The 21315-nt window shown below is 45.8% G+C and overlaps 4 protein-coding genes across 4 annotated transcripts; 3 read left to right on the plus strand and 1 right to left on the minus strand.

The window, feature by feature from the left end:
* The first annotated feature begins 1826 nt into the window (after positions 1 to 1826).
* Positions 1827 to 4101, plus strand: F5891DRAFT_1059953 (UPF0187-domain-containing protein). Its single transcript, XM_041362852.1, has 11 exons — positions 1827 to 2230; positions 2283 to 2422; positions 2470 to 3104; positions 3162 to 3216; positions 3267 to 3348; positions 3402 to 3450; positions 3506 to 3562; positions 3616 to 3722; positions 3778 to 3797; positions 3849 to 3879; positions 3928 to 4101. Exons 1-8 carry the CDS (start codon positions 1989 to 1991, stop codon positions 3676 to 3678), a joined length of 1323 nt encoding a protein of 440 aa, XP_041220707.1. The 5' UTR covers positions 1827 to 1988; the 3' UTR covers positions 3679 to 3722; positions 3778 to 3797; positions 3849 to 3879; positions 3928 to 4101.
* Positions 3774 to 4103, plus strand: F5891DRAFT_960616 (uncharacterized protein; the record flags this gene model as incomplete). Its single annotated transcript, XM_041375752.1, has 3 exons — positions 3774 to 3797; positions 3849 to 3879; positions 3928 to 4103. Coding segments are annotated over 3 exons (231 nt in total), but the record flags the coding sequence as incomplete, so codon positions are not given.
* Positions 4104 to 5861: 1758 nt separating this feature from the next.
* F5891DRAFT_696201 (uncharacterized protein) lies at positions 5862 to 7103 on the minus strand. Its single transcript, XM_041372837.1, has 3 exons — positions 6986 to 7103; positions 6474 to 6926; positions 5862 to 6418 (listed from the first exon to the last, which is right to left on the minus strand). Exons 1-3 carry the CDS (start codon positions 7031 to 7033, stop codon positions 5957 to 5959), a joined length of 963 nt encoding a protein of 320 aa, XP_041220709.1. The 5' UTR covers positions 7034 to 7103; the 3' UTR covers positions 5862 to 5956.
* A 49-nt stretch (positions 7104 to 7152) lies between these two features.
* F5891DRAFT_1059968 (Spc98 family-domain-containing protein) lies at positions 7153 to 10785 on the plus strand. The gene is made up of 11 exons (XM_041362853.1): positions 7153 to 7289; positions 7342 to 7447; positions 7496 to 7674; positions 7978 to 8074; positions 8121 to 8266; positions 8315 to 8860; positions 8913 to 9145; positions 9199 to 9614; positions 9664 to 10082; positions 10133 to 10303; positions 10427 to 10785. Exons 1-10 carry the CDS (start codon positions 7212 to 7214, stop codon positions 10301 to 10303), a joined length of 2391 nt encoding a protein of 796 aa, XP_041220710.1. The 5' UTR covers positions 7153 to 7211; the 3' UTR covers positions 10427 to 10785.
* Positions 10786 to 21315: the final 10530 nt, after the last annotated feature.

Consider the following 21315-nt stretch of genomic DNA (forward strand, 5'->3'; position numbering starts at 1 on the left):
ACTTGTTGTTAACAGTATTGCTGGGAGCACTTATCCGATAGGGTCACCAACGCGAGTTTCAAGCACAAATAGTGACACTCACCCATTTCAGACGACGGTGAGATCGGTGATGGTGTGCTCACCGATTCCCCGATACAACAGCCTACTGTAGGGGCACCCGTTGTCTCTGAATTGTCGATCCACCATTTATTGTAGGGCTTGATGTTCCAAATGATCTAACCCTCCACAAAAGTTTGCGAAGGCATATGTCCATCCATATTCCATAAACCGGCTCGGGAACGACTCGTGACGGCCAAGGCCTTATGACAAGCTCCTTTGTAAACATCATGGTCATATGATAGCCATGGAAGCTTTGAACATGACCCCAGATGATGTAACATCGATTGGCGCTGGAAGTCGGAGAGGCGAATGTGCCGTCCGATTTTCTTGGAACGTACTTAAACGCTCAATACCATGGTCCATGATACGCCGACATGGAGAACCTACAAAACAATATTCAAACACAAAGCAACATGTTGATGTGATTTGGGATATTTTTCGGTGTTCCGATTTAGCATAGTATCAATCAATTTGAAACTGGCGGTCACATGAGAGACGAGCATGATGATAAGCGACTGACAGCTAGCTAACGACCGTAATCGTTGAAAAACTGGATAAGAATGTTAGGCTAAGAGAGAGAACATTGAGGACAGACCAGATTATATCTGGGCGACGGACTTGGTACCTGCACGATTAGTTTTTTTCCAGCACTGAGCACTGAGGTCCCATGTACATGTGAGATCTCACAACACGTATTCAGCATGCAGGGAAGAGTTACCGATAAGATCGAATCTGTCAGGATGTGAATTTCATGCTTGTGATAGTACAAGACGATAAAAGCACTCAATGTCGAACATTGTATGCCTGATCACGGCGTAATCCCTATTTCTGTATTGTGTATTCTGAGACCTCTAGGGAACAAATGACAAATAGGATACATACTCAGTTTGATTGAAGTAGGTAGCTCTGTCCCTGAGGTACTGAACGTTCATCATGTGCGGTGGCACGAGGCATCATATCATAATTACGCCACAATCACATTAAGCACGATACACGAAAGCTGAGCGCTGCGGAGTTGCATCATATGATGTATCTTGATCCTCTGTCCACCGGGTTCATGGTAGCACCCTGTGATTAGTCGGACTTTACCTGGTTGCTTCAAACTCATCAATGTTCCGAGCTTGACCAACTCTGGCGAAGGATTCCGAAACGGATAACTCGTCGAAGGTTCGAGTTGCCGTTCCCAAGCATGACTCGGAAAAGGTCGTCCAACACTGGTAGTTGCGAGGAGAATGCCCATTTTTTATCCGAAGAGAGAGCTCGCAGGTGTGCAAGAGGATGGCGGTGGCGGTACCGGCACAGGCTCGCGGAGTCGTGTTTTCGACGACACGATGATGACAACAAGTACCAATGATAGTACAACTTGCCCTCTATATGGTTTGCATCAACTTATTTGAATAAGTGCATGACAGCATGTTCGGCGTTGTCGGACCTGGGTGACATGATGTAGAATGAGTTGCAGTAAGGCGGGCTTTGGCGGAGGACAGCGGCCGGGAATGGGCGCTAAAAGCGCGTCTCAGAAGGACAAGAGCGTCGAAAATGACGGACGGGTGGAGTTTGGTGCGGTGGGGCAATTAAACTTGACTTCGGACAAGCAAAGTTGTGCGGCGTACTACCTTGTTTTCGGGAGCCGAAGTACCTTCGGAGGCATTCATCAAGTACTCGGACTTTGTGAGCTCAGGGAAACGAGTAAGATCCGTGTGATAACAGTACTTACCAAAAAGAAGGATGGGCCGCCGCCCAGTGCCCACTCATATGGGCGCTTTTCAGTTGGGATTTCAATATGCCCTCCTCAAGCACGTATGAAAGAATCGCGCGTCTTTCTTCGCTAAGGGCTTTTGCGAGGCTTTTAAACCTCCTTCCGACTATCTTTCATCTCCCGTTCACCAATGTCTGAGTCCAAGACTGAGATGACTAACCTCGGTTCATTCGAGCCCACCCTAGCCATCGACCGTGACAAGCCCCTCACATGGTGGAAAACACTTTCGATCTTCTGGGACACATTTTCGAGTACCGCCCTAAGTAGATGTTGGCCTGCATTGATTGTCACTGGTATCTGGTCGTCTTCAATATGCGTGATTAACCATTACACGCACGGAATACTGTCGATTCAGCCGACTCTTATCACTGTGTAGGTGGTCATCAGTCCCGGTGAAACCATCTTTGACAGGTTTTCATCACAGGTTCGGTACCGTTCTCGGTTTCATAATATCTTTCCGGACATCATCCAGTTTCGAGCGTTATAATGAGGGTGCAAGACTCTGGTCTTATATCGTGTTAAACTGCCGCATCTTTGCTCAGACCGTGTGGTTTCATATCCCAGGTGCACAAACCCCCATCTTCTTCGCCAGGGTCACTCAAACGTTACAGATAACACTTTTCCGGCTTCCCAAAAGGACTATCATTGTCCGACTGCTGACGAAATGACCAACCAGGACTCAGCGAAGACTCAGAAGGAATACGCCATGACCCTCATTGAGAAGAAGACGGTAATAAATTTACTCGAGGCGTATGCTGTCGCCGTCAAGCACTACCTGCGAGGGGAAGAAGGAATTTACTATAAAGATCTTTACCCGCTTGTTCCCTTCCTCTCTTCATCCCACTACTCGTTTCCTGCCGTTATCCCTTTAAAAAATGACCAAATTCGGCAGTTACGCAGCAGGCATAGACATCACCCGAATCGCGATACTTCAGAGCTCTCTGGGGATGCAGCCGTTGGTCCAACCCAAGAAATGCCAGTGCCTGGGTCTTTGTCGAAATCTGATAACAAATCATTCTGGACAGAAACCACCAAAACTATCGCACCGCCTCATTATGATCCGGAGTCTCTTCTACCCGCCGAATTACCTCCTAGGCGCCGCTGGCAAGCAGCTTTTCCATTTCCGGTCTTCTTTTGGGTATGGGGAATTGTAAAGAAACATTTCTGTAAGCTCAGAGCAGACGGCCCACATCAACATTTCCGCCCCAGTAAAAATAATGTCCCTCTGGAAATATCTCTGTACTTGGTACGTGGATCTCACCATGCACAGAAGTTAACAAGGTCTAATTTTTGAGCCCCAAAGACATCCTACATTGCTGCACTGCAAACCCGTCAAACCGTGAGTGACCCGACCATAGGTGTGTTATGCCGGACTCGTTTTCTGTGTCACTGGTGATTATACTCGCAGGTGTGCTTTGCGCGACACTTAATCAGCTCGTGGATGCCCTGACGGGGTTAGAAAGGATCCTTGCCACTCCTATTCCGTTCTCGTGCGTGGCCGTTAGACGCTTGTTGCCTCTTTGATCCCTGATTTTTTACTTAGTTACTCTTTGCATCTATGGACGATCACAATGCTTTATATTGCAGCTTTGGTATGTTGGAGTCTTTCCCCGCCCACAGCTAGTTGATACCATTGTTATGTGACAGCCCTTCCAGCTATGGACCACACTTAAATGGTTCACCATTCCAGCGACTGTGATTGCTGTAAGGCGCATCACACACTTCCTTGTGTCGTCTTATCTCATTTAACCACCAAGAGTCTTGTTTTCTATGGTTTTCTTGTGGCCGGGGAGGAAATTGAAAGTAAGTCACAAAGCTAAGATGTTGCGCTTATTCATTTAACGCATGGTCTTAGATCCGTTTGGCAAGTTGTCCCATTCCGAATGACCAATACGATCTTATTGACGTCCATCTAATAGGCTATGACAGGAATGACTTGGTGCGTCTATTTTTTACATCTGGGGATGCATTCGCTCACTCAAGAACGTAGAACATGAAATATTTAGTGGAGAATATTATACGTGAGTCTCATTGTCCGGGGGTGTATTTTTCTCACTTGTTCCATCCAGGGAAGGAACTTCACGCTATTACAACGACGCCGGCTCCAAACCCGGCAATATGGGCGTTCTCGAAAGAGAACAATTTTCTTCAAGTTGGGCAATATTCGAAGGACGATTCGGACAAAATACCGACGGCTTGGGTTCACAAGGGGAAGGAGGAGATTCTCAGCGCTTTGCATGGGTAGGTCGTGCATAGTCAAGTTGACATTAGTGATTCATGTCTTTGCACGAGCAGGTCTCGTACTATCTAATGAGGCCTGAAGATACCATTGAGCGGAGTAGCAGAGAAGCCACGACTGGCAGTAGTATTTGTACTCTTATACCAATCGTCCTGTCTTAGGTAAAAGTGAGATAGCAGCCCAGGAACATTAGGCGTATACTCACGCCTGTCGAGACGGCACCGGCAAGTTGATGCGAAGAGAGCAGAATTGACACCTTTACGTAAATGGCTGTGATACTGTTAGGTTGATGCTGTGTCGAAATGGCGATACAAATTGACAATTCATAGTAAGGTTGTATGCGGTACCAGTTGATCGAAAATAACATTAACATTCATGTCGTCCGACGGTCCTCATCGATGCATCTCCGTCACGAGTATCAAACCCGAAGTTCCCATCGGCAATAGACAAGATTATCTGCAACAGTAAGTCAGGATGCAATGTTCTGTTTCTGGTGTTGCTCGATCTCAAAGTCTCAGCACCGCGTCCTCCTATGATTCCGCAGCAGATGGGGGTGGCTTATCAGATTGACCAGCCTCTGTACATCACATGGCTGTTGCGCATCGCATGTCCGTCGAACATCGTAATTACATCGCGAAACAGGTCGGGTAATCTGCTATTTAAATCTTCAGTGATCGTGATCAGCGCTCAGCTTTACTAGAATAAACCAATACTTTCCTGTCCTGAAGGCCTGGGCCTTGCTTAGGGGAGCCTAGCTGATCAAAAGTTCGTTCTATAACATGTTTCTATGCTAGAGGCAGAGCAATCATCAAAGCACACGTACGTCAACCCGTGTCCACCGGGTGGATATGGACGTTTCCTACATAGGACCATGGCCCCGTTCCCGAGCGCTTATCTGATAGGGTCGCCAACGCGCACGAATGTCGAAGCGACATTATTCATAATCACCCATTTCAGACAACGGTGAGATCGGTGACGGTGTGCACACCGATTCCCTGATACAACATCCTTTTGTGAGGGCACCCGTTGTCTCGATTCATCGTTCATTGATTTTCTTCTATCCTTTATACAATTCTCGGCACTAGGATTGAAGGTGGAAAACAGGTGGCAATCCAAAGTAACTGAAGTAGCTCCATATTTCATTGCGGACAAAGATCTTGAGATCCAGGAATTCCAGCTACAATGGTATTAACATTTTTCAGTAGATAAATCACGCACTATAAAGGCTCTCAAACCACCCCAGATTCAAAGCAGACGACTCATCAGAAGAAACGACGACGAGCTGGCAATTGGGCTGATACTGTGTAAAACCAGCACTCACTGGAGGCTGCGTCCAAGTAGACCCTTCGTAATAGTGATCGAGACACAACAGAACAGTCTCCTTGGGGATACGCATGGATCACTTGTTGTTGACGTTCCAAGGATGTCTGAGCTTTTTTACTGCTTCTGCTCACGGCGCATCAACCTGCGTTGATCGGCAGGAGACACGATTTCCTTAGATGACCTGTGAATGATCGAAGGGCCATACTCAAATTTGAGGACACTGAGAAGAATAACCTGCAGACACGAAGCGCGCGTGCGAATGTGGACGACCAGGCCATTGTACAACTTAGCGCGCGCATATTCAACGTGGAACGGCCAGTGAGAGAAGGCTGCAAATGAACCCTCATAGGGTATCAACAGAAAGCTTGCGCAACCGTTGCACGAGCTCTTCAGTCGACAGCGGCATCCACGGAATGTGACAAGCAGGGAAACATTGAACCGCACAAGACACAGGTGGAGGATAGCGTAGTACTTCAGCAACATCAGCATCAAAGATATTCACGAAATGCGCACAAAGTAGAGGTAACGAGTGACACCTAGTGACCACCAACCCTACGATTCTCTGGTTCCCTCGCCATCTGACTCTTACTCCTTGTCCTTGGACGCATCTTTGAGTACCATTCCCATGCCAGCCGAATGACTTCACCATCAGCGTCGTAAGGTGTTGGAATTTCACTGTATCCTGGGCGTGCCGTCGGGTGGCGCACATATATAGCACTGCAGGTGGGGAAGGAGACCTCTGCATAGGCAGGAATGAAGATGAAAGGAGACGCATATGGAGGGAGGTTGAAAGGCGTCAATGAGGACTTTGTAGGTGCAAGTTTTGCGGAAGGCATGGACTGGGAGAGATCCGAAGGCTCGATTTTAGGTTCTGAGTCTGAAGGTTGTTCACCCTCGGACTCTGCCTTGGAAGACTCAGGATTTTGGAGAAAACGAATGGCTGCAGGGTCAACGGAGATCATGTCACCTGGGGCTAGACGTGTATTGGCATCCGTATGCTGAAGAGGTGGATTAGTGTATCGAAGCTGATACCAGAGAAGAAAACTAGCGCACCTTCTTGCCATTGAGAAGGACGGATCCATGAATGACAAGTCTCCGTGCCTCATACACACTATGCGCAAAGCAGCATCGAAAGATGAACACATCAATGCGTCGCTCCACCTCGGCAAGCATTAAACTGCCCACAGGAGCCAAGCCTTTCTTTTGCTCGTCATATGCTCTCTTTTTTGCTCTCTCCAGTTGTTCGGTACGCCCAGCGAATGCGTCGAGATCCCCATTACTAGAAAGCGCGTGTTGACGAGGCCGCACGTCGGGAAGTGTGTCGGGGAGGTACCACCGCTTGAATATTTTCTCGTTAATGAAGTCGCCGTGGTACGCACGTACGAGTGCTTTCGATATCCACCGCTGTTGGAACAACGTCTTGGGTGAGCGAGTAAAGTTTATGGCCTCAGCCTCGGCTCCACAAGACCGCCTCCAAAGGTTGTAGAGGTTACGCGGAGACCAGCTCTGTTGGTAATATTTTGTGTGTTTAGGTTGGAGGTGAAAAGAAGAGCTACGGAACTGACCATTCGAGGCATGGCCTTGCGGAATGCAAAGATGTTGGCATCCCTCATGGTTGAAAACGTTGAGGTCCTTCAATATTGCTGCCAACAGAAATCTAGACAGACCCGGTTTGAACTCCGAGGATGAAGTAGAAAATCGTGACTACCAAAAATAGTAATCCAACTCTATCATTTACGCGTCTTGTGCATCTACCGCGTCCATTGCCAATCTGCATAGTCGTCCAATAACATGGACCCTTACACTCCACGAACGCGTCCTGGAGGTCGTAAGAAGAATCTTGGTTTATCTGCAAAAGAGTACACCAAGGTACGAGTCTCCTTGTATACTTATTATGACATGCAGACAATCGACCATTCAGATCACCGGCACTATCGCTTCTGTTCGCAGAAACAGACAACTGAGCGACGATATCTATGAAGATCCGGATGTTCGCGTGCACTCATCACGAGAAAACCGTAGCAAAAGTACGTGATCCTCGATGACCTGCATATTACAGTATTGATGGCATGCAGGCCACGAGCCGTCATTCATCGCCGAAACTTCGTTCGTGCGCGCACCATTGAACTCGCGAGTTGGCGCATCTGCTTCGATACCTAAGACGAAGGGAAAGGGAAAGGAAGATGTATTGGACAATCTTCCCGTGGATATACAAGAAGCTTTGATTTTGGAGGATCTTCTTTATGTCTTGATGGTATGTCTTCGCGAGTGGTCGTTATGTTCGAGGTGTATGGTTTTTTCAGTGTCAGCTGGAACAACCTATGATCTTGCTTGTGTCAAATGTTCGATCACCACGTTTGGTCTGCTATTTATCTCATATTTTGACCTCTCCCCTTCCTTCGTTTCAGTTCACATTCAACTTACAATTACAACAATGACTATACAATTAGCATTCCCGCTTTACCTCATTATTTCTGTCGAGAAATTTGTTTCTTCTTGGTTCTCGTGCTTCTGCCCTGTGCTTCACCTCGTCCTCACCTGAATCTCATTTCTATAGGGTATCGAGGGGACATATATTTCCCACCATCCTGAATACTCGCCAGAAGATGATGACCCACTCAAGGGAATACTTTTTGTTTTGTCCTCCCCGCTAGGTCTGTCTGACAGGTCAGAGAAAATGTTCTCGCTCATCTTTTATAGATTCGTCCCTTCGAGACCTAACGGAACGGATAGTACCGCTCGGCACTTACTACACCGCTATCTCCTCTTTTGTTGAGAGCCGCAGCCACCTCGATTTTGGGCTTGTCAATCATGCGCTCTGCGCTGCCATTCGGGACATGCTCAAGGTCAATTTCCCTCATGGCTTAGGCGTCGTCTTACTTACCCCTTGAAAGGACTACCAAACTCTGTTATCTCAACTCGAACATGCATTCAACACCTCACCGCAATTTAGTCTACAGAAATTATGGTTCTATGTTCACCCAACAGTGCATACCCTATCTCTTATTTATCAGCTCATCATTGAACTCGCTACTACCGATGACGACGATGCCTCTTCATCATCGTCTTCTTCTGAGTCTGATCCAGAGCAGGCAGCACGAGATGAAGCACTTGGGCTCGGCGGGGCGAAGCTGAAGGCCGTTCTGTCTGACATGAAGAAGAGCACATCAGACGCACCTATCAATGTGAAGGGTGGTGAAGTGCTAACGGTGATATACGAGCGCATGCAGACCATGTCAGGCGATCCCACCGCAGTCAAGGTATACGGCACTCTTCTAACTGCAGCGGGGGTGCCCTATGTCGAGATGCTCAGGGTATGGACAACTACGGGTCGTCTCGAGGACCCATACGAGGAACTGTGTGTCAAGGAGAGCAAGTTCATCAGTAAGGGCATTTTGGAAGTGGACTATACGGACGAGTATTGGGAGAGGCGATATACGGTGAGCTTTGTGTCTGAGAGAACGGGGTGCATGTGTACTGATGTCTGGGTAGCTTCGCGATGGTTCTACCCTTTCTTCGAAGCGCCAGCATACAGGTGTTCCACCGCCACGTACTGTTGGAGGACGATTACCCGGTGGCGCCTGTATACCGCCCCTTCTAGAGGGTTGGAAACACAAGTTTTTACTTGCAGGTAAATATCTCAACGTGATCCGTGAATGTGGGATCGAGGTGCAAGCCGATCAGAAGGATATAACGAAAGAGTCGCTGTCCATGGAAGATGAAAAGTGTGTTTCTACATTGGGTTGAGTCCTTGTGTCTTTTTCATGGGCATTTGCAGGCTTTACAAATTCATCGAAGACGCATATACACACGCGAATCGCACCCTCCTACGTCTCCTGCTGCAAGATCAACAGCTCATACCTCGGCTCCGCTCTCTCAAGCGTTATTTTTTCCTAGCCTCCTCATCGTTCCTCACCCACCTCTTAGACCTTGCCCACTTAGAACTCAAGAAGCCCGCGAAAGGTGTCAGTATCGTTAAGCTCCAGAGTCTCCTCGACCTTGCACTTACAGGGGAAGATGCCGCGTTCCGTGAAGATGTGCGAGTCAGCATCGCGAGCAGCGGATTGTATGAATGGTTACTCAAGGTCATCAGCGTAAGCGGCGTGATTGGCGGTGAGGAAGGCGAAGGCGTGCCAGATGAAGAAGCAAAGAAGGATCGCGACCGGGAAAAGGATGACAAGAAGCCTATGTTAGGTAAGTGCGCGAAGCCCTTGCGCTACCGTCCTTGCTCATCTCAAATAAGCGATTGATGCCCTTACACTCGACTACAACGTGAAATTCCCGCTTTCACTCGTCATCTCTCGCAAAACGATTTTGCGTTACCAGCTCCTCTTCCGCTTTCTCTTACATCTCAAACATGTAGAGCAATCCCTCGCATCGATGTGGATAGAACAGAAGACAAGTCCCTGGCGGCGTTCCGTGCCTAACCACCCCGAGTTCGAGCAGTGGCGACTGCGAGTCGCACTCCTGAGAGCTCGCATGCTCGCTTTTGTTCAGCAAATACTGGCTTTCACGACATTTGAGGTTCTTGAACCTAACTGGCGGGCGCTAGAGGCAAAATTGGCCAAGGTTACTACCGTAGACCAACTTCTGAGGGATCACGTAGACTTTCTGGACACGTGCCTGAAAGAATGTATGTTGACGAGTGCCAAACTGCTGAGGGTATGTGTGCGACCTCGGACCCAAACGCCTGCTGATCATCTCACTTCCAGGCGTACTCACGCATGATAGTGACGTGCTCTACGTTCGCACTGTACACTTCCTCCTTCACCAAATCCGCCAATCAAGCGCTTGCAGCAGTGGAGAGTGGCGACGGCGACCAGGCAATGAACAAACGCTGGGAATTTCTAAAGAAGTTTGAGTCTAACTTTAATCACTGGTAAGCGTCCCAGTGTCTGCGTGCGATATCTAGAAAGTGAGGGTTCTGACGCTGCTTGTCTCTAGGTTCAAGGTGACGCTGTTTCATTGACATGGTTACCGCATCCTCAGCTGACATTTGTTGTAAGTTTCATCTGGACTGCGTGCAGTACTATGCGTCGAGTGAGAATGTATCTCTGCTTCCTCTTGTGGTGCGGTTGAGTAGCATCAAGGCGATGTCATAGCCTCAGCTCAATCGATGAGAAGTTGCTGGGGGTACTGGTGAGTGGCAGAGGATCACGCTCAAAAATCGCTCAGCTTTATTGCTTTCTCAGCTCTGTTATTGTTGTATGCTGTTCTTCTAGTCATGCGCGATATATATGTTGCTACATGCTATTGCTTAGGATGTGAGGAACGCGTAGTCTCCCGTAGTAAGACCATTCAAGATAAGATAGTTGTTCGTCGATAATGTGACAATGACACACGAGCTAACGCAAATCAGCGTCAAGGGACTACTGTGGGTCAATTTAGTAGACAAGTGAATTTGGTGTCCTCTAGTAGGCCCTCGTAGAGGGCGCTTGCCAGAGCGTGATTACACTGCTAATTCACCGAATCCTAACATTGTCATCAGATTAGTGGCAAAAACGGTGGGTCGGAAGTTGGGTCAAAAAGGGTGAGACAACTGGGAATGTATTACATGGGGCAACGTGTCAGAAATCAAACAATCAGATACGGTAGCCAAGATATGTAGATGTACAGGGAGGTGAGGCTGCAGCGATGCAAGACCTAGTACGATGGATGACTCCCACATAAAATAAGACATACGACTGTAACCCACCTGCGTAGAACCTGGCATCAAGTTCAAGACGAGTTTTAATTGAAGCCATCGGCGTCAGATTGCTCGCTCCTTTTACCCTTAGCATAAGGCTCGTTGTAATTGAAGAGATCTGAGCCAAATTGCTCGCGGTTCTCCACATCTGGCAGCAAGTTACGCTTATCAACCTCAGCATGGTGATCTGAATCATGAATACTCACAGGAACGTTTCGCGATGGCTCCTTCCGTGGGGTATGCCATAGCAAGAGCCACGATAGATGCGAGCGAACTGAAAATAAGAGAAAGCTTCATGTTCCAGTTAAGAGGTGTGAGCTCGATGAGTACTTTGTCAGTGCACTACATTGGAATCTTTAAGAAGGCTTTTTATACATTTTCGTCCGCGCACGACTAGTGACTCACTGGGTCACTTAAATTGGTCGAAGCCTTACTTATTCAGAATTTTCGTCACAACCTCAGGGATTGTTCAAACTTCTACGCGGACGGTAAATTTAATCAGCCGTCAGTCTCATCGGAGAATCACTCAGCGCGCACAATCCCAACGAGGCAAGACTGTCAAGCTCGAATTCTCATCGATGCATCTTCGAATCAGTCGCAAGCCGAGATTGCCATGCACTTCGGAAAGAAACTCACAGGTGCTTGAGCTTTCAGCCAATCAAACTTATATCGTACCTCCAAACGACCGAGAGTTTAGAAGCACGTGTCCAACCCGAATGCTTTACCATCGAAGCGCCCTCGCATTGAGATCTGCATCAGCAAGAGACCTATGATTTTCGCTTGTCAAGAGAAGTTTGATGCTTGAGCTTACGGCGCTAGTGATGGAGCAACGCGATTGGTGGAACAAAGTTATCCATAGAAATGTGAATTCCTGCTACGGCAGTAGTGGGTTTTGTTGTGTCATCGTCGAAAAAACCTCATCTTTCAATTTTTGGCAGAGAAATCGATTTCGGTATCTATTCGTGGTATTTTATCGCACGTTTCCGATATTCTGGTCTGTTTGTGGTGTTTGATTCGCACGGTTATGAAGTGCCGCCTTTCGTCTGAGCATATCGATAAATTTCGTTCTTATAATCTTTGACTATCTATGTCTCCTTACAAAATCCTCGGATCTTTGTGTCGATGATGCTGTAATATTTAGTGTAGTATTTGAATGAAGACTTTGAGATAATTAATTGGACTAAATTTCTACTCGAAATAATGCTACAGTATATATAATAAGGTACGCTAAATGTACGTACCCGGACCGTGTATATGTAATCGCGGACTTGTCTATGGTCCGCGAGTCGATGACAAATAATGTCCGTTTCGGACATTACCGGTTATTCGTTCCCTACATTACTAATTCTTCTACATATTACTAATCTTTCCTTGTTGTGCTTGTACCTCTATCTCCAATATGTGCTAACTCCTACACTCCCCCTCGAGCACAGCCTTTCCCATTTCATCTCTCAATCTTTCGAGTCTCGGCCTTGGCAGTGCTTTCATGAAAGCATCTGCGAGGTTATCGTCCATTGGTATGTATTCTAACTTTATCGTGTCATTTTCAATGACTGATCTGATAAAGTGATAGCGTATATCGATATGCTTCGTTCTAGCGTGGAACTTGTTGTTTGAGGTGAGGGTGATGGCGCCTTGGTTGTCTGAATAGATGTTGATAGGTGCGTCCTTTCTTTTATAAAGTTCTTTCAGTAATGACTGAAGATATAGCACTTCCCTCGTTGCAGACGTTAGTGCGATGTATTCGGCTTCAGCCATTGACAATGCTATAATCATTTGCTTCCTCGCGCTCCAAGCTATCGGTGATCTGTGCAGCAGGACCAGGTATCCTGATATGGAGTGCCTGTGGGCTTGGCTTGTCCAATCTGTGTCCGCATAAGCCTCTAGATCTTTCTCTCTCCCTCCCAAGGTAAGTTTTCCCTTCTTTGTTGCCTTCAGGTAATGGATAACGTGTTTTGCTGCCTCCCAGTGCAACTTTGCCGGTTCTCGCATGAATTGCGACAGTACCGACACTGCTAGTGCTATGTCCGGCCTAGTACAAGTTGCTGCGTACATTAGCGATCCAATCGCTCTCTGATACGGTACATGTTGTTCGGATATTTCAGATTTGGTGCCTGGTGAATGGTCTGACTGTTCTTTTGTCAGTTGTATCCCAGTCTCCATGGGAATATGTGCCGGTTTTGCGTCTTCGAGGCGGAAGCGTTCAACATATGCCTCTTGCGACAGCATTACGGTTCATGTGCTTTGGTCTCTCTCTATCTTGAGACCCAACAACCAGGTAAGCTCTCCCAGGTCTGTTATCTCAAATTTCTGGCGCAACTGATCTTTAAAATTCTGTATATGCTCCAGATGCTTTGATGTTACGGCCATGTCGTCAACCGATACCGTTACGACGGTGTGCTCGTCCTGTTCCCTCCGATAGTACACCACTCTATCGACTTGCGAGCGTGTGTATCCGGCTTCGAGGAAAAATTCTTCTAGCTCCTCGGACCACTCAAACCCGGCTTGCTTCAAGTCATATAAGCTTCTCAGCAGCTTCAAGACCTTTCCTTCCTCTCCCTTCTTCAAGTATCCAGATGGTGCCCGCATATACACGTCGTCCTTGAGTGTAGCGTTTAGGTAAGCACTTTTTATATCCACTTGGTGCATCTCCCAATCATTTCTTGATAGTCGATGCTGTATTATTGATGCTGACCATTCGCAACTAGACGTGCTCTCAGCTTGACTTTCTCCCCATCAGGTCCTCGTTTCATCGCTAAGATGAAATGACACAGTATGATGTTGGCTCCTCTTGGTGCATTGACTTTCTCCCATGTTCCAAGTTTCTCCAATTGACTAATCTCATAGTCTATGGCCTGTTGCCATTCATCCGCATCTGGTCCACTTAATGCTTCCTTAAGCGTTGGTTCTCTTTGCGTGGCTGCCATGGCCATATATGAAAAATTCGTTTGAGTGTCGTCTGGTGAGTCTTCCGTTGCTATATTAGCCCTCTCTCCTTCATTCAAGGCTTTATAGTATCCTGCAGGTGGTCAGTACTCTCGTGGCCTTGGGTGTTATTGGATCCGGCAGTTTTTGTACACTCTGGGGTGGCGTTTTGGGAGGTTGACTTGGCATTTGGGGGAGTTGGGGAGTTCGTGCGATGGGCTGGGCGATTTTCAGGTGCGTTGATTTGTTCTTCCTGGTTATACTCCCCCTCATCCAGTACATTGTCACAAACAATGACATCTGGTGGGACAAAGCTAACATTGCATTCTATAGATACCCGTCTCTTCATCGGCCAAAAAATTCGGTATCCTTTGCTTTCGTTGTCCACTCCAATGAACAACACTTCTTCTGCTCTGGCTTCGAGCTTTCCATGATCTGGTGAGTGCACATATACTCTGGTTCCGAATTCTCTTGCTGCCTGCTAAGCTTGATGTAGTTTTGTGCATCAATTCGAAAGACATATGCCCAGGAATGGCACGAGACAGTAAGTGATTCTTTAACCATGCCGCATAATTAATAGCCTAGCCCATAAGAACTTCGGAAGGTCCTTGGCGATGAGCATGGCTCGTGCATGTTCAACCAGCATTTGATTGGGTCAGTTCAGCCATGCCTGTTTTGCTGTGGCGAATCATGTACTGTGAGTTGTCTCATTATTCCTTGATCTTTCAGGTATTCATCAAATTCTTTGCTCAGATATTCACCTCCTTGATCTGAATGAAACTTTGTTCAGATGCACTCCATGTTGATGGCTGACATAAGCCTTGTATTGCTTGAATGCACTAAGTGTGTCGCTTTTCTTCTTCAGAAATTCTATCTTCGTCTCCCTGCTATAATCATCAGTAAAACTGATGTAATATAGACATCCTCCTATTGTTGCTGTTTGTGCAGGTCCCCAGAGATCAGTATGGACCAATGCACCATAGGTACGAGATTTGGTTCTGGATTCTTCAGGAAATGGCTGACACATTGCTTTGGCCTGTGTGCAGGTTTCGCAATATTCCGGTTTCAATTCTATATTGAGATTTAGACCCTGGATTAATCCTTTCTTCACAGTGTCAAGTATTGCAGTCTGTGACACGTGTCCTAGTGTCCGGTGTGCCTCGAAAATGGTTTGTTTTGTCTTTACCACGTGTGCTTGATGCTGATTTTGATCCACAATGCTGTATAACCCGTTGACTTGCGGAATAGCAGCTATGGTCCGTCTTTCTGGTGCTGCTGTCAGGATTTTGCAGAGTTTATCCTTGAATAGGATAGCGAATCCTGCCGTTGCAATACGATTCGTCGAGATGAGTGTAAAAGCCATTTTTGGAGTATAGAGAGGATTTTTGAGTGTAATGCTCGTTTTCTTATCTCCCAGAGGAAGATCTATGCTAACATCTCCTTGTCCTATGGCTTTGACAATAGATCCATCTGCGGTGTGTACATCTTGGGCCTCGATTGGCTCAAACATTACAAACTTTGACCTATCTGGGCAAAAATGGGACTGTAGCGCCAGAGTCAATAATTGCTCCATGCTTTTCGACTGGTATGTCTATCTTCTTCGCAATATTCGCTAGATCTGACGTTGCGAACGCATAATCATTTGCTCTTTTGATCTTGTCTGCAGCAGTTTGCCGTTTCCTTTTGGCCTTTCTTCATCTCCCTTGGTCCTTGTCCCTCCTTTCCGCCTCCTTTCCTCCAACAATTGGCTTTATAGTGACCCTTCCTGTCACAATTGAAGCAAGTGATATCTTCACCCTTGCTCGTCGTGGTACGTCCTCTTAGCGTGTTTGTCCTTGCTGTAAACGCACTATTCTTCCCTTTCTTCTGTGTCTTGGGATTGTTTATCTGCTGATGTTCGTATTCTTCTGTGATAACATTTATCAGCTCATACGAGGTAAGCGGCTGCTTCATTATGTGTGCTGCAGCATTTATTGATGACAGAATTGGTCTGTAGGATTCCGGCAATGATCCCATGATAATGGCATAGTAATCTCTCTCGTCTATGCTTACTCCCATTCCTGCTAACGATTCTCGGATCCTTAACAGGTCTCTGAAGTGTGCCAGTCACATCTCTGCCTTCCTCGCATCTGGTGTCCTGGAGTTTCTGTCACAGATCTATCTGCACCATCTCTGTTTTGCCTTGGTGGATTCGGCATATTTCTGTCCATATATTCGAGGCTTGCCCCAGGTTCTGGATGCGCAACAATAGTCGGTCCGAGACTGTACTAAATATGTGTTGCTTGACGAGTGAGTCCTTCTGTTGAAACTCGTCTTCCTTCTTCTCCTGTTCTTCAATCTCTGTTTGGGTAGCTACTGATTTATTTGGCTTCAGTGCTTGTCCTTGCAAGTCAATCTCGAAAGGTACAGGTTCCATTCGTCCTACCATCAAGATAGTGCATCAAACCTCACGCTCGTATCACTGTTTGGGCCCTTTCCTTATAGGTTATCCAGTTCGTTCCATCATCGGAGAGCTGGGGGATATGATATAGCGATGAGGAGCTGGGGAGCGTCGTATCCATGGTAGTAGCAGGGCTCATAACCTGTAATCTTTAGTGTAGTATTTGAATGAAGACTTTGAGATAATTAATTGGACTAAATTTCTACTCGAAATAATGCTACAGTATATATAATAAGGTACGCTAAATGTAAGTACCCGAACCATGTATATGTAATCGTGGACTTGTCTATGGTCCGCGAGTCGATGACAAATAATGTCCGTTTCGGACATTACCAGTTATTCATTCCCTACATTACTAATTCTTCTACATATTACTAATCTTTCCTTGTTGTGCTCGTACCTCTATCTCCAATATGCACTAACTCCTACAGATGCGAGTCTAGATTTGACTCAATCAGCATATGGGACAGCTGTAGAGTCCACTCTTGGGCCGGTTCATGCTCCTACTGTTGATGGTTGGTACATAGGGAATGACGTGGGTATACCCATGGGTATCTGTGGTGATACCCCCACCCACACCCACCAAAAACCCACACCCACACCGGTGGATGTGGGTTTATTCATGGGTACCAGAGATGGATACTCATACCCACATCCATAGAGGGTATACCCATGGGTATGACATGAATGATTGGTACTACACACTTAGATAAGTGCTATTTAAGGTGAGTCTATGGCTAGTTTATCTTATAGATTAGTTAACATATCAGTAACATAGGGATTGAACATTACTGAACCAAAGTTCAAAGTTGTGCTTCGATAAGGTTTGTCTACATACCCACTGTGTCGGTGTGGGTAGGGGTGTGGGTATCCTAAGTGCCTACCCCCACCCATACCCCTGGGTACCCACACCCATGACCCACAGTGGGTGCTGGATACCCATGACATTGCCTATTGGTACAATTCACGGCAAGCCTTTTGACCTGTCTACCTGAGTGGATGCGACATCAAGCTCAGCTGTGATTGGCTAGCGTTTGTGAACACAAAGTTCAATGGGTGTCACAACCCCTTAAATGAATTAACGCAGGGCAGAGACTAGGACTCAAACAACAGAATAATCACAAAGAAGAATAGGCAGCAGGTACGTCTTGGATTGCTCACTAGGAGATACAAGAGGTTTGAACTAAAGAACTACTAACTACGTTGAGCTACCTATATACATATATTGAAACTGAGATCGAAATTGAGTATGAACTTACTAACCAATCAGAATAATTAAAGGTATCATATGATTCTATATATAACTATGATGTCATAACATGTGTCGCAGTTGCAGTAAGACTCTGGAACATTCCAAGAGTGTCGCGAGGCATGACGTCAATATCTTCGGCATTGTCCGATAGATCATGTGACTCTGGTAATTCTACAATGGATGCAATAATAGGAACTTCTTCAACAGTAAATGTTTTCTTAGGTACAGGCACTGTGACTGGGTGCTTAAAGGACTTAGAATTTAGGAATGAATAATGGTTTGTATTTGGAACTCATGACATTACCCCCTCTCTAGGATGAGCGTCATCGCGAATGAAACTTGGATGAATAAACTTCTTGCGCTATTCCAAAAACTCTTGAGTTTCGAACACTGATTTGTTAATTTTGCGGGGATTTAATGCCTTTGGATTTTGCCGATGAAATTCTTGAACTTTCAACCGTGCATTCTCAAGGTTTTCCTCAGGTTCCCATGTCGCTTCTTCTATCGGATATCCTTCCCACTCTACTAGGTATTGGAGTTTTGATCTGTGCAGTCTCGAGTCTAGGACTTTTCGTACTATCCATTCGGAATTGCCTTCTGATACAATCTCTGGCGGCGGACGATGATGTGGAGGTCTTTGGATTAAGGTCGAGGGGGAATGCAGAGTGAGTAATTCTATGTGAAATACTGGATGAATCTGATATTTTGCTGGAAGGTTTAGGCGGTAGTTTACATCACCCGTCTTCTCTAGCACTTCGAACGGACCAAGTTTTCTATCGGAGAGTTTCTTATTTGGTCGTTTCTGATGGATATTTTTGGCATTGAGCCAGACCAGATCTCCTTTCTTGAATTGTGGTGCGTCTTTTACTCCTTTATCATAGAATCTTTTCATCTGTTCATTCGTCATTCGCAGCATACTTTCTGCGTCCTCCTTCACCTCCTTCATTACATCCACTCGTTCATCGGCTGCAGGTACTTTAGAATTGGAAATAGGTGAAAAAGTAAACTCTGGATCGTATCTGTAGAGTACTTTGAATGGACTATGACCCGTTACAGTGACAGAGTTATTGTGAGCGAATTCTGCTATCGGAAGCCAGTCTACCCAATCATTTTGGTGGTAAGACATAAAAATTCTCAGATATTGCTCTACTTCTTGATTGATTCTCTCTGTTTGCCTGTCTGTCTGAGGACGATAAGCCGTTGACATGTTCCATTTTATGCCTAGGCATTTTGACACTTGTCCCATAAATTTGGAGACAAATTGTGTTCCTCTGTCCGATATCACCTGTTTCGGAGTTCCATGGTGTTTCCATACATTATCTAAGAAAAGTTTTGTGATTCCTCGAGCATCAACTTCCTTTTTCGTGGGCATGTAGTGCGTTTGTTTCATGTATCGATCAACGACAACAAAGATAGAATTGAACCCTTCGCTTTTAGGCAAATCTACTATCAAATCACAAGTGATTGATTGCCAAGGCCCCGCTGGTATTTCATTTGGTTTAAGCGGACCATGTGGTTGCGTTGGGTGAATCTTCGTTGCTCTGCATCTATCACAGCCATCTACGTAATTGTGGACATACTTTGTCATTGAAGGCCACCAATAATTTCTGGAAATCAATTCTAAGGTTTTGGCATGTCCAGGGTGTCCGGCCGGTGGAGAGTCGTGAAACAACTCCAATATTTCTCGGCAGATCTCTTTATTATTTGGAACATAAACCAATCCTCGGAATAACACCAATCCATCCTCCACATTCCATTCTTCAACTCCTCTGCGTAATTGTACCAGTGCTGCTTTTAGCGTTTGTAGTGCTTTAGCGACTTCAGGTTCTCGTTCTGTACATTGCCTTATCTTTCTCAGCAATTGTTTTTCTCCTTGCACTAGAACTTGACCCCTTTTAGCAGCTTTTACAGTGAAAAACTCCAGTTTTAACAAAATACGATCAGAATTGTCGTTTTCTACCCCCCCTCTGTGGTCTTCTCTCCGAGAAAGCTTATTGGCCTTATCGTTGACTACACCAGGCTTATGTTGAAGTGTAAATTCATACTCCGCCAGGAACAAACCCCATCTGGCCTGCCTTCTTGTCAACTTTTGGCTCATCATAAAGTACTCGAGATTTTTATGATCCATCCAGATCTCCACATGGTGAGGCTTTCCCTGTACATAATGCCTCCACTCCTCCAACGCTCGAATAAATCGCTAATAACTCTTTGTCATGGATGTCATAATTTTGTTCTGCATCATTCATTGACTTTGAGTAATAAGCTATGGGGTGCCATAGGTCATCTTCCATTAGTTGAGATAGAACCGCTCCTGTTGCATAGTTGGAAGCATCGGTTTCTATTTTCATTTTCTTCTCAACGTCAGGCATTACTAGGATCGGAGCCGATGTGAACCTTGACTTCAGTTCATCAAAAGCATCTTGCTGTTTCTCCGTCCAATCCCATTTGACATCTTTCCATAATAAATCATTCATCGGTCTGGCAATGTCTGAGAACCCGAAGATAAATCTTCTGTAGAAGTTGGCAAAACCCATAAATGCTTGGATATCTTTAATGCATTTAGGTACAGGCCATTTCATTACTCCTTCTACTTTTACGGGGTCCATCCGTACACCACCCTCTTCCACTATCAACCCGAGGAACTCGACTTCTGACTGTTTGAAGCTACATTTTTCGGGCTTCAGATACAAGTCATTCTCCTTTAGTCGTTTGAGTACCTCTTGTACAACTTTTTGGTGTTGCTCCTTGTTGCCATTTGTGAACACGAGGATATCATCGATATAGACCACTACGGTCTTTCCATCAATCAAATCTCTGAATATCTCGTTCATCATTGTTTGAAACGTGGCTGGGGAGTTCGTTAAACCGAAGTACATTATGGTTGGTTCATGGTGACCAAACAGCGTTTTGAAGGCCGCCTTCCACTCATCTCCTTCTTTCATGCAAATATTATTATACCCCATCTTACATCCATCTTGGAGTACATCGTGGCACCGGTTAAAGTGTCAATTAAATCTTGAGATCTCGGTAGCGGGTATGCATTTTTAACTGTCTTCTCATTGAGCTTTCTGTAGTCCATTACCGGTCTTAACTTGCCATCTTTTTTGGCCACAAAGAAGAAAGGTGCTGCTACTGGAGATTGTGAATCTCTTATATGTCCCAGTGCAGTCTCAGCTTTTAACCAATCTTTCAAAGTGTTCATCTCCTTGGGTGACAAAGGATAAGGTTTCGCATTTGGCAGAAGATCACCATCATCTTTAAGATCTATCACATGATCCCATTTCTTTCTTTCAGGGAAGCGCTTAGATTCTTCTTCTGAGAAAACTCCCAGGTAATCGTGAAGCCAATTGGGAACCATTTCTTCAACCGATTTCTTCACTTTTATTGCTTCTTCTGCAACCTTCTGCTTCGTGGCAACTGAGGCTTTATACTTGATCCATTCTCCAGGATACTCTTCGTCTTCTATTTCCTCAACTGTTGCCCTTTTCATCGCCATGTCTTCTTTGTCATCCTCTTCTGTGGGAATCAGATCTGGTACTTCTTCTATCTTTTTTTGTTCTTTTCTTTTTTCTTTTTTCTTTTTTCTTTTTTC

This window comes from Suillus fuscotomentosus (assembly GCF_016647785.1).
Source record: "Suillus fuscotomentosus strain FC203 chromosome Unknown F5891scaffold_70, whole genome shotgun sequence".
NCBI lineage: Eukaryota > Fungi > Basidiomycota > Agaricomycetes > Boletales > Suillaceae > Suillus > Suillus fuscotomentosus.